The sequence below is a fragment of the Toxotes jaculatrix genome, chromosome 24 (genome assembly GCF_017976425.1).
Source record: "Toxotes jaculatrix isolate fToxJac2 chromosome 24, fToxJac2.pri, whole genome shotgun sequence".
NCBI lineage: Eukaryota > Metazoa > Chordata > Actinopteri > Toxotidae > Toxotes > Toxotes jaculatrix.
In genome coordinates, this window is record NC_054417.1 from 9,129,138 (window position 1) to 9,142,309 (window position 13,172).

Below are 13,172 nucleotides of genomic sequence, written 5' to 3' on the forward strand. Positions count from 1 at the left end.
TTGAGATGGAAGTGTCAGAAAAACTGCGCTTTCTTGTAGCTCGTGTTGCTGGAACCCAGGCTTTACCACCAGAGCCTGCATGTTTTGTAAGCGACACTGTGCCCATATCAGGCGTCCTTCGCATGGCGTATGAAGCTTTCAAATATATTGAAAATTCAGGTGGGAGATTGATTGAACTTCGGAAATTAGCCTGGAAGTCAGAATGTTTGATATATGCCTCAAAGTCAAACCCATACATGGTTCTCATTGAAGCTGTGACCAAGATAATAATGAAATGGTGCCATAGAATATTAGATATGGCAGAGGAGGATGGAACTACCCACTTACCCCGCGTACATTTCCTACCTTTCACCACTGAACAAGCTGCCTATGATATTGCACGGAACATGATAACCATCATTAATTGTTATTTAGATGAATATTCTGATATCAGTGAAGATCCCTTAACAGTTTTAAGAACGAGTTTTGCCACGCAGTTCATTACTTACAGTTTGAAAGAATTTTTCTCTGAATTTGCCAAATGTGAAGAAGCCCTTACCATTGCCAAAAAGAAAGAACGCTTTGTCAGGTTTGTCAAGCAGCATTTTGAAAAAAATGTGATGGCAAAACTGACTAATGCATTTTTAAAAACAGAATCAGAGTTCCTGGTGAGTCTGAAACAGGATTCAGGGTCACCTGTACATACACCTGAGACTGCCACTTCAACAAGTACATCAATGTTCACTAGCAGGGTTACTTTTAACATGCTCAAATCTGAAATTGATGGCTTGTTTGAAACCCTAGTCAAAGTGAAATGGCAATATCAAGGTGAAGGTCTGACACGAACTAAAGCAATTTGTGAGCTCAGACTGTTTTCATTGAAACTTATCAAGGCCATCTTTAATCACCTGATGGGTACAGAGGCATATCAGATGCCCCTGGTTCCAGCGAACTGTTATCTCTCTGACTATGTCATCTCAGAACATGTGAGGAAGGTGGATGCCACTGAGCGACACCTTTCACCTCAAGTTCTGTATGCTATGATAGAAGATGAAGTGACAAAGTTCCTGAAGCTGGCGATTGCCCGGATGGAATGGGATCAATCAATAACAGAAAGTCACAGTGAGGCAGTGTCTGGTGCACTAGCTGAAATCTTAGACCTGGTCAGAGACATACCATACAAAAACACGACCAGCGGCAGTGAGACGCCAGCACACTCAGCTTGTGCATCACCTCCTGATGAAGCTTCCCACAGTGAAAGCTCCAGCAGTCCTGTGATCACAGCGGTGGGTGCTTCAACCGACAAAACTCCTGAAACATTCTCTGAGTCTTCGGATTGGGGGGAATTGCCTTATCCATCAGATGAGATTGCCTGTAACCTCGTCGCTGCTCTTTTCCTGAAGATTTCTAAGAAATCCAAGACGAGTGACAAAACGTTTTCTCATATAACATATATAAATATCATCAAGCGACTGTCAAAGGAAGTAATGGACGAGTATGACCCAAAATCACCAAAAATCCTTAAGAACAAGAAGAAAATTATCAAGTCTGTGATGAAAGAACTTCAAAAGGAGTTTGGCTCTCTGGAGAAACTACAAGAGGCTGCAATAGCATCAAAAAACACATCTCTTGAAGATGCTGTTGTAAAGTATCTAAAAAGCCATCTGAGTGCCTACTTTGACCTAAAGAAGAAGTCGCGAGCTGCCAGGTTCTTCTCAGCTTTAACAAAACCAATCCGGTGCTGCTTCAAGCCCCGCTGTTAAAGACATGACCCCCCCCCAAAACACACCCCATACCCCAACACTCCCTTCCCCGTTACTGTGGGTTTACTCCGGGTGCTCCGGTTTCCCCACATTTCCCCTTAACTTAAAAATTCAAAATAAAATAAATAAATAAATAAATAAATTTACTTGTGTTTTTTCCTCTAGACTCAGGTTGATTGCGATTAAAAGATGTAATGTATTAAGTGCATGTTTAATTTTCAGCATAGTACAAGAAAATGGACAACATACACTGTGTTCCAATAAAGTTCCTGAAAAACTATAGAGACAGTGTTAATGGATACAATCACCAGGCAAATATGTGTTTTTGGCTAATCTTGTGAGTTACACATGGCAAAGATAAATGAAATAATTAGAACTGAGAGACAGGCTGTGAACGGCAGCACAGAGGTCTAATTGTCATGAGACGACTTCCCACCACTGCGCAGTGTGGGGTGGAGACCACCTTCTACTCTAAGCCTCTGTCAATTAGCAGTAAAACGCCACTAAATGAACACAGTGAGGTTTACAATACAAGCAATCACACCCACCCTTGTCAGTGAGTTCATCCCAACTTCATAATCTGATGAAATTAAGGTTGAAGAAACACAGTTGATGCTTCATCTCCTCTGATAGGATCAATATACTGATTCCTTTTCTAAAAATTATTTATTTTTTGATAAACACTACACTCAAAGCTTTTCCACACAGATTTAGGAAGATAGACTTTAATAGTGCATGCAGTCATTCAGCAGCTTCTTATACTTACTTATTGCTATGTCAGATTCAGGCAGCTATCCCAGCATGCACTGGGCAGCCTGAGAATCTGTAAGTAATATGGGCTCTTGAAAAAAAAAAGAGCAGAGGGAGATTTTATTCCTTTTTATCAGCAGTCAAAACTTAATAAATTATAAATATGTATATATACACACAAAACAGGTTTTTAAAAAATATTATATCTATTTGATGTTATTATTTGCCTTACAGTATACCGTATATATTGTGTACCTCTACAGAGGTACCTAGTGTGCAATGCAAAGCAATGCACCACTAATTAAGGAAATACTCAAGGGAAGCACAAACTCACAGTAAAAAGTACAGAATTCGAATAAATGTTTTTAATTAGATTCCACCTTTATATTATAATGATAATTATCAGTTTAATGCCAACTCACATTATATGATCTCTTCCTTTATTTGATTCACAAAATGTGTAAAAAATATAAGCAGATATTTTGACTGGTCTAATGTTGCTGGTAGGACTGGTAATGACGTGGCTGTGACGCCACAGTCCGTCCCGCCCCCAACCTGCCCTCCCCCTTAACCCTAACCCTAACGCCCCCCAGCAGCAGCAGCAGCAGTTGCAGTTTTTGATTTTTGGTCTGCGGGCAGGATATGACTCTGCGGGCTCATCCAGGAACCGCAATAACACAGTAAGCTGCATGATGAAGTACAGTGGAGTGCAGGTGTGTGTGTGTGTGTATTCAAGTTTAAATCCGTTTTGATGCCTTTTTGCGTGTCATGCATGAGTGTAATGAACCGTTAACAGCGCTAATTTCAGAAGATTGGATTTAATGTTTGAATGTGAGTTTTACCAGTGAGAACACCAGTGCAGATTATAACTCTAACACTCGAAACAACAGAGGGCTTGGAGCAGAATGATAGTGCGCGTTTTAATTACTAAAATCTTCAGTTGCATGCAATATTGCAGCAGGTGTTTCTAGCCCTATAAATAGGCGTTTTAATTATTTAGGCTTTCTAATTACTGTGCAGTAGCTGAGATGTGCAGCGCAGTTTGGTTATGCATCTTTAATCACATGTTTACTAATGTAATTTAAATGTAACCTACTCTATCTAAACATTTGTTGTCATTAAGGAAGACAGTGATGGAATATAGTAGTACAGTTTTAAGAAACCCACATTTCCAGACATTTAAATGTTTTCTTCAAAATCATATTCCATCACCACACCATCAGTTGCATTGTGGTTTGGATGAAAATGACTTTAACCTGTAATATTTACAACGTTTTGAGCAGTGTGTGTTTTTCGGTCATAAATTTGTGTTATCTCTGACAGCACTTAGGGGTGGCATCGCACTGCCTGCGGACGGAATGTGAGAAGCAAATGACACTAAGTTGAGTTATGTTACACCTACATAAAATATATTTGAAGCTATATATTTGTGTAAAATACAACTCGACCTCTGAACTGCTGATGACTGATTTATAGTGTGGGATTCAGCAGATAAACCAACTTATCTATGGCATGAAGAGGTCACAGCCAGAGTCATGCGGCAAATAGTATTTTAAAGCTAATTCTTTGTGTTTTTAAAAACTTTTTCTGGATAAAAGAACAAAATGTGACTGACAAAATGTGTTTTGCTCAGATGGCTGCATCACTGCTTTGCCACCAGGCCTGAAATTACAATAAAAACAACTTTATTTTGGTGATTTTGCAAAATACAGTAGATGCTTCCTACAGTATATTATTAATAATTTCACTGTAGCGGAGAAGCTGCACATTTCAGCCGCACTCATCAACTTTTACTCTCCCAGTATGCAAACTTTAACCCCCTGTTGTCATGAGAGACATAAAGATTTAAAACCTGCTCTCCTTCAGATTCTTTCAGCCCTGCGTGGCCTTTTAACTCTGGGCCAAAGGAGCCGAACCCTGAGTGATATAAACCCTCTCCATCTCCATCCCTCTCCAGTTGTAACAGGGATCTATTGTATCTAATCCCTGCACTCCTGTCCCCTCTTCTCAGACTCAAACCAGATTTTACTCCAGGCAAGGCCGGGCATCTATCAGAGAGCTCAAAGTTGGAGAGCTAATCTCAAGTTTTCCTTTCAGCGTACAGCATATCATTATGAGCTATACAGTAGCACTAGTGCTCTGAGGAGCTTAATGAATGCAGGTCCATGGACTGAAAGGCTTCTCTGAATCCTTCCATGTTTCATTTAATTAAGCCGAGCTTCCAGAATTCAACTCAGCTTTTGCAAGTGCAAAACCTAGGCTTAAAATATCCCAACTGAACTTTGTGTTCATCTGTTTCTCCCATGGACCAAAGAACATGTAAATCTAGAGAAGAGGCTTTTATTATTTAAATAATGAAGATTAAAATTCCATTTAAAAAAGTCAGCACACACAAATATCTAATTTTATTTCTCAGTGAGCAAAAAGCGTATTTTTACATACTGTGCCTCTGGTTGTGGGTTGAGTGGGATTATTTATTGGGGCATGCTTAATGCAAAGAAAACAAGCATTTACAACCACACATCCAGCACAGCGCCTGAGGATAAAATAGAGTCAAAGGCATCTGAACTCAGAGCTGATCTTAGACAACTCTACTGATCTCTGTTCAGGGGTAAAAACCAGGTCATCTGGTATTTAATTCATTGACTGACATGTCAGTGAATCCATGAAGAGCATTTGTCAGAGAGGGGTCTGCCTGGACCGTGACTGAAGACACCCTTTTCTTTCTTGAAGCCTCTTGTTTTGATGTTCAGTGGCATTTTCTCTGACTTTTCTTTAACTATTCTTCCTTTAACATCTATTTATTAAAGTGCAGATAAAGAGTGAGAAAGATTTAGAGTAAAATGTATCATGTGAGTGAGAGCTGACATGTATTTTGCTATTTGCAGAATTGCTAGTGAATGAAATTACGTGGTACTGCACTATCATCTTCAGTCCCTCGGTGCTCCACAGGCCTGAGTGCATGTGCATGAAGAGTTTTGACATCAGTCATGGAGGGCTGGCCTGTAGCGGCCTGGATCCTGCTGATGACTTGCATTGCTGATTGGCTGAACACCGTCCAGTCACGGGACTTCACAATGAAGGACATCATCCTGCTGCATCCCTCAAGTAAGAGCGGAATAGTACTGTTTGCATGATGTGTGTGTTCCAGAGTGAAATATATCAGCAACAGTTGGATGGACAGCCCTGAAATTCGGTAGAGATTCTGATTTTATTATATTATATATATAATTATATTAGTAAGTACAACATGACGTTTTTTTCCTCATGTTTAAATCCATTCATTCATTCATTCATGGCTACCCTACTGCCCTCAAGCAGTTGTTTGGAGATACTGCAGTATTTTGCCACCAACAGGATCATAAGACAAAAGATGTGGGATCTGGAGCTGTGTGTGTGTGTGTGTGTGTTTGCCTCTGTCTCTTGTCTCGTGAGTAGCAGGCTTTGTCCTGTGATTGAAAAGTGGCTGACCCTGAGACCTATAGCTGTCTCAGCTGAAACACGGCCTGATTCCCAGTACAGATATGATTCTTGCCAATGGGAAAGCCAAACATCTCCCTGTTTGATCACTGTGTCAGAGCAGTGAGTAGACTGATGTCTGCTGTCTGGAAAACAAATCTTTTATATAAGAACTTGACAACATCCGTTACGTGGGTCATGAGAATAGTAAACAGTGTTTTGTTATTGTCCCAGACCGTGGGCTCAGACTCATCGCATCATGCCAGCAGGGTTCAGATTTTTTTCTTTTCTTTTGTATGATTGCTGAATCGGTAATCACGTTAATATAAAAGCAAAGAAAACAATAGTGTGTTTGAATAATCATACTAATGAAACATGCCACAGTGTTAATGCACCAGCTGCTTCACAGCCACAAGCCAGTGTGTACAGTCCCCGTTCTGTGTGTGCCTGCCAGGCAGGGGGCCCCAGGGCAGAAATGAGCCATTTGCCACACACACACATTTGCACATCCCAGGTATGGCAGGAATGTGGCAAAAAATCATACGTATAAAAGCAGAAAAATCAGAGGTGTTCCTGACATGGAACAGGCACGTTTTCAGTTTTTTTACCTTGCAGCCAGATATTTATGTCACCCCACATGTAAATATATCCCTTTCAGAAGGCTGTGTCTGTCTGTCTGTCCCCCACAGCTACACCTCATCCTGGTGGCTTCAAGTGCTTCACGTGTCAAGACGCAGCAGATAACTACCAGTGTAACCGCTGGGCGCCAGATGTGTACTGTCCAAAAGGTTTGTTAGCTTTTCCTTAACACCTGAATATATTGAATAAACATAAATGCAAGGTAGAATGAAACGTGGAGAAACTTAAGGTAAATTTAAGGTAATATATGTAAAATAACCCAGAAATGGAGGTGTGCTGTGTCTTCCAGATACCAGATACTGTTACACACTCCACATGATGGACAACCACGGAGACAGTGTGTCTGTGACCAAGCGTTGCGTGACCCTGGAGGACTGTCTGTTTACTGGCTGTGCTGATGTCGCTGGGAATGGCTACCAGGTGTGTGGAGCTTCTGGAGATATCCCAGATCATTTTTACAATCACGACATCTTCTCCACATTGAACTGTCATCCTCCAGGCGTGCTCGTCCTGCTGTGAGGGGAACATCTGTAACGTGCTGGTGCCGAGGAATGAGAGCAGCGCCATTTTCTCCTCCATTTCCCCTCTGGTCAGCTCGAGCAGGAGGCTTCATCCTGCAGCACTGAGCTACATCCTCATCATCACCACCATTATCAGCATCTTCACAGCATGACATGTTTGAGAGGGAAGCTCGGAGTCTCTGAGAATTCATCAAAAACAGCTTAATAGTTTTTGCATCAGGGGTGGGATTTGTGTTTATTGTATCCTGCTCAGATTAACTGTATCAAGAAGTTTTAGAAAGTTCTGAGTCACAGAAATACATATAATTTCAGATCTGAACAAATAAAAACCGAAAACGTGACCTTTAACTACTGCACCACATTCCCTTCATATTAGGTCTCCTTCCCCCTAGTCAGGCAATATGTGTTAATTTATTTATGCTGTGTGTTTAACCTGTATAAGTATTAAAATGACCAAGTTACTGTTTAACCATGACAGTTTGTATTTTTGGAGCTTTTATTAATATTAAATTCAAGTATTAAAACAAATTATCATCTTGTTTTTTTGTACATAATGAGCCCCCCCCGCCCCCCCACATCTGAATGAGCCTGCTGCGTGGGCACAGGTGGTAAATTTGGTAAACACCTGCGAAGGAGCACACGCACTCACATCTACAGGAAACGGGGTCAATGCAGCCTGATGAGAAGTCACTTTATTTATTCAGCAGTTCCAACACAACTGTAGTGTTTCAACTCAAACAGTGTCCGTGTTTCTTCAGATTCTGGGAGAAAGAAAGAAAGAAAGAAAGAACACTGTGCAGCATGAAAAGTATTAACCTGGTGTTCTCTGGACCATTTCATATGAGTCACTAACAACAGCCTGAGTTCATCTCAGAGGTTTCCATTTCATATTTATGTTTCTAATATCCTAAAACACAATGATACCGCCCTTAAAACATTTCCCACAAATTTCTTAACTGGCAAATATCACATTCTGAAATTGCCACCGCACAGAGTGTGTGTCTCCCTGGATGTAGTGCAGGATAAGTGGGGTTAAAAGTTGACCTGTCCGTCAGAGACAGCACTGAGGTCTGCACTGGAGTCTCAGTCCTTAGTAATACTAACATTTGTCTAGCTGCTGTGTGTTACAGTAAGACAAACTCTGCGCAGCCTTCCACTGATACAAACCATGTACCCACACTGCTGTACATTAGCTTCCGAACGTCTTTAAACCATAAATAGAGGCTTTTTGTTTGGATTTCTTTCTGTATTAATTTTCAAAAAGCCTATTCCTCATCGTCCAGTACATCTGAAAGTCCTCGTAGTCTGGCGATGGCGGCGCTGTGAGTAGGTGCGTTAGTGAAAACAGTCCCCACAAATAAAGGCGTTCCTCTCAGGATGTGGCGAATAACTGTGCAGGAGCTCGACACCTCGATGTGAAAGCCCAAATGTCTCAGACCCTCCTCTGTTTGCAGTGTGGTTTGACTTGATGGAGACGCAAAGAACTGTTGGGGAACATGTAGTGAAAAGAATCAGGCAATTATCTTCTAAGTAAAAAAAAAAAAAATAAAATTATTATTTCAGATTCAGCCACGATATGACTGCCTGTTTTTTTTTTTTACAGTATGCTTCTCAACAGGTAAGTTTTTATCTATTTATCTATGCCTCATGACCACAAGGCTAAAACTCCCTGGTAAGTAAACGGAGAATAACTCACAGCTGCTCCCGTTGTTGGGTCAATAAAGTCTGCCCAGTATCCCGCAGTCCACAGAGCGAAACACATCTCCTTTGCACCATTCACAAACTGCAGATATACGAGAAAACAGAATCAGCAGCTGTTTCGACTTGAAGCCGCTCACATTTTAAAACTTTAAAATAAAACACGCCATGACTGACTCTGTGCAGCAGCTGATCTCTGTCCTGCTCGGCAATGTCCTCACACCGACCGCTCCTCTGTGTGACCGTCACTACTGTGATGGAAGAGGTGGGTGCTGAGGGGAACATCTGCTCCAGATCTGACGCACACAAACACACAGAGTTGTTACTTAAGGCAACGGAATGCTCCTCAAAGATGATAAAATATTCCTGACATCAGGTGACGAAGATCATTTTGCTGACCTGAGTTAATGCCAAATAAAGTCACTTACCTTTCCTTAACAGCTCGGGGCAGGAATTAATGGAGCAGTCTGTGTCTGTCTGATTAAAGTACTGCTCAGCTTTGTGGACTCTCATGGATATAGGACCCAGTTTTCCCTGATAAACACACACAAACATACATTCCAGACGACACATTTCCAGTTTCAGTAGCATGTGTTTCAGTTGAGAACATGATAACGGCCAGTTTAACAATATATTCTAATGCAGCACTGATTAATTTCAAATTAACTGTTAAATGTGTCTACTAATGTAAAATATGACTAATAAAACTAAGTTTTACAATTTTAGTGGGTGACTTGAAAATCTTTAAATAATTAAATGATTAGGGAGTGACCTCAACGTCTGCCATGCTAAGTACGGTTTTGTCAACATTATGTCAGTACAAAAACTTACTTGGAACTCATTGACAAACTGGGCTAGTATGAACTGGTGTCTCTCTGTGCTGCTTGGGGCCGTCAGTACATCAGGGACGGTCCTGTGGACTGGAGCCTTCTTTTGGTCCGCCATGCCTTCCAGGTGACAGTCAAACCCAACATTACCTGGCAACTGGAAGCGCTGGTCCTGAGGTCCAAATGGTCCCATGTTCTCATCAGGCCACACAGTCCTGGGGCCTGGAGGGGACAGGACATTCACTCACTTTGCTGCTGGAAATGACGCCAAGTTTGACCCACAATGTTCAAGTATGAAAAATGATATGCTCTCTTCAGACCTAGATCAAAGCCAGTTGTAAACTGCCAACAAAGGTCACTTTTACCAGTAAATGGTGACTGACTGATTTACTACATGACTAACCTGAGTCTGTAGGTGATACAGTTATGTAAGGCTCATCTGAGCTTGCAGCAGAGAAGGTTCTGGTTCTGCCGACCCTGAGAGCAGCTAATGTTTGACGGCCAGCTGTTTTAGTTAGGGCCAACTTGCCTCGACCACAGAGCACCTACAGAGGGACCAGACAATATGTTAATAGCAAGCAACATCTCCCATCACATGAAACAGGTACAGCAATTACACCTGACCACAGTGGACAGTTTGCCTACATTTACACACTCCTCCTGTATGTTTTTGCTACATCACTGCAGCACCAACCAACCAGAGCTATTGCTTTAAATAACTCATAGAACTGTAAATTTAAACGGCATCTTGCTTGTTAGCAAGTAAAGGAAAGACTATCAAAACAATGCACTCTGTACTGAATAGATAGCAAACTAAAGACCATGCCATGGGCAAAAAAAATCATAAACCATTTTATAGTCTGTATATAATTTGGACAACAAAGCATATCATGGAAAACCCCCTAATTTTAAATGAAGTTTGGCGTGGACATCTATTTACATAAGAGGCATTTACAAGTAGCTGAGTAGTTAGCTAACATTGTCACTAGGAATTTATATCACTTACACTACTAGACATTGTGGTCTGTCTTCTACTCCTTTTAATGTGTAACCTGTTGGACAAAAAACGACAACTGTTGGTACAAAGGACACTCCAAACAACAGCAACAACAACAACCTACAGCTAACTTTAAGGTTGCTAGCTGTAGTTACTTAACACAGCTGACATGATGCAATGACTGCACGGATCTTTCACATGGAAGCAAAAGCAGCGAGAGCCGAGGCTTGCCTACACTTGCATCAGAGCAAACAACAGCAGTTAACTTTTACAAATATAAATTATCAGCGAACATGAGCGGCTCAACACAAACAAAACATTTAAGCTAACCTAGCTGCTACCGTTAGCGTGTTGATGGCTAGCTGATATTGTTCGGTCAGCTGATATGACCCTTTCCCTTTTTAGATAGGACTGTTTACTTCCTAAAATAACAAACACCTTACAAAAATTACCTGACAACACAAACAACAAGGGTCTGTATGATTAAAAAATAAGAAAGTGCAAATGTAAATGCGTTAATAGGATTATATTATGAAGAGTACATGTTGTCCATACCTGTCAACACGCACGTATGAGCTTTCGCAACGAAAAAAAAAAACGACGGGAAGTGACGAGGGACAAACTAGTCCTGCGCAGTTTGAACAACGATTACATCAAGTCAAATTTTTATTATATGATGCAATGTACATGGTATAATTGGTGTTACAAAGGTTTCGACACTTTAACCGACTCCATGTGAACCAGTGCTATTTTAAAACAATATGAATTCATAACACAAATGACTTTTCGTCCTTTGAAACGCACAGGTACAGAGCATCAGATATTACAGGCTGTGTTTTCTCCATTTGTCCACAAGATGGCAGCACATTACCACTTGACAAGACCAAGGATTTGATTTCAACAGTAGTGCAGTTCCTGTCTGCCAAGCCAGGTGGCCTCTAAATAGAATATACATTAAATTTAGTATTTTAAGTTTTCATTAGCTGAGTTGGCTGCCTTATTGTAATTTGTTTTCCATTGTGCTTTGGAATGCAACACATACTGCTGTTCAGAGATAAAAAAGGAAGAAAGCAACAAATAAAAGGTGTTTATCATGAACATGTTGTCTCAGTAATACAACTCACATGCTTTTGTTGATATGGTGATGATGATGCCTGAATAAACAACCACCCAGCTTTAAGGATGCAACAGAATAAAGCTCGGACAGATGGCCAGGACATCCACTAATAATCAGAACAAAGAAGCACAGGCTTAATCCAAGCTTTTAGTTTTCTATCACCAAGAGCTGGCAGAGGTGTTAGGAAACAACACCTCATCAATACCTGGTGTGTCATCTGATTGCTCACTTGCATTAATTAGCCTCTTGATCAATATTTATCAGTGCCCTACGCTCTCAATACCATCAAAAGAAATCAGTGGAAATGTGGGCGTCTGTGTAAATTATGACAATCAGAACAGCGGAAGTGAATTCATGGTACTTTCACTTAACTTCCTAGAACTCATTTAATTCTATTGAACTCTACCTAACCTCGAAATAATGCCTAGAACAAAAGACTGAGTGTGTTTGTACTGGGCAGTTCCCAGGTGGGGAGACTGTGGAGAAATGGCACACATGCTCAGCAAAATCCCCACCCTTGATCGATAGAGTTTTAAAAACTAGAATAAAAGAACTGTCCTGGCAAGAACAGTGTTATTTGCTGTCAGAAGTCATGAAGGACAAGGACAGCTAGTAAAGTACATTTTGCTGGCGTAGACACATCTCTTTAGCTGACTTGGACAAGCTGATTGACACTTTCTCTGAGCTGACAGGATATACAGTGGGAGTTTACCCTGGGACCAACATGCTTCACTCGCTGTGGGCAGCTGCAGCAACGTGATGTGTGTGTGTGTGTATGTGTGTGTGTGTGGTGATGAGGCATTTGGAACCACACAGAGCTTGGCTGTCAGTGAGTCTCCCACAGGATCATTTGTAACAGCAACACAGCATCCACCCTAGATGGAGCCCCTGTGGGATGTACACACACACACACACACACACGCTGATAAACATGCACTAGCATCCTAATGTAGCTAGCAAATGAATTCTTCACCTCAGGCTCTCTCGAAGGTGAAGAGCATTGAAGAAAAGACTGAATAAAGACTCTGGTGTAAATTCAAGACCTTCGGTCTTATAGTGAGATGATGTGCAGCTCCACTGACATTAAAGCTGCACCTAACAATTAATTTTACTGTTATAACTGTGAAAAATCATCAGTTATATATATATATATATGTGTGTGTGTGTGTACTATTTCTTGGCCTTGTGTGTCTGTGTCACCCCCACAGTTAGATAAATGATAAGTGAAAAATTGAAACGGGTAACTAAACGCAATTTACTGTATATTTTTCCATTCTGTTTGTGTCTGTGGTCATATCAGTATGAACTTACTGTTACCCGGTGTTAAAAAAACAGCTCTAATTGTTTCTGTGAAACTCTTTTCCCTGGACAGCAATGTCTGGCTTTGCGAGAGGAATTCCTAAGTGCAGTGAAGCCTTGAGA

General features: G+C 41.0%; 2 protein-coding genes across 2 annotated transcripts; one reads left to right on the forward strand and one right to left on the reverse strand.

Moving 5' to 3' along the window:
• The first annotated feature begins 5,482 nt into the window (after nucleotides 1-5,482).
• On the forward strand, nucleotides 5,483-7,263 carry LOC121178243 (ly6/PLAUR domain-containing protein 6-like). Its single transcript, XM_041032805.1, has 4 exons — nucleotides 5,483-5,600; nucleotides 6,641-6,739; nucleotides 6,880-7,010; nucleotides 7,090-7,263. The coding sequence occupies exons 1-4, from the start codon at nucleotides 5,483-5,485 to the stop codon at nucleotides 7,261-7,263; spliced, it is 522 nt and encodes a 173-aa protein (XP_040888739.1).
• Nucleotides 7,264-7,791: 528 nt separating this feature from the next.
• On the reverse strand, nucleotides 7,792-11,226 carry mmadhca (metabolism of cobalamin associated Da). The gene is made up of 8 exons (XM_041032102.1): nucleotides 11,189-11,226; nucleotides 10,643-10,688; nucleotides 10,040-10,181; nucleotides 9,641-9,858; nucleotides 9,238-9,343; nucleotides 8,987-9,105; nucleotides 8,808-8,894; nucleotides 7,792-8,595 (listed from the first exon to the last, which is right to left on the reverse strand). Exons 2-8 carry the CDS (start codon nucleotides 10,652-10,654, stop codon nucleotides 8,377-8,379), a joined length of 903 nt encoding a protein of 300 aa, XP_040888036.1. The 5' UTR covers nucleotides 10,655-10,688; nucleotides 11,189-11,226; the 3' UTR covers nucleotides 7,792-8,376.
• Between the last annotated feature and the right edge of the window lie 1,946 nt (nucleotides 11,227-13,172).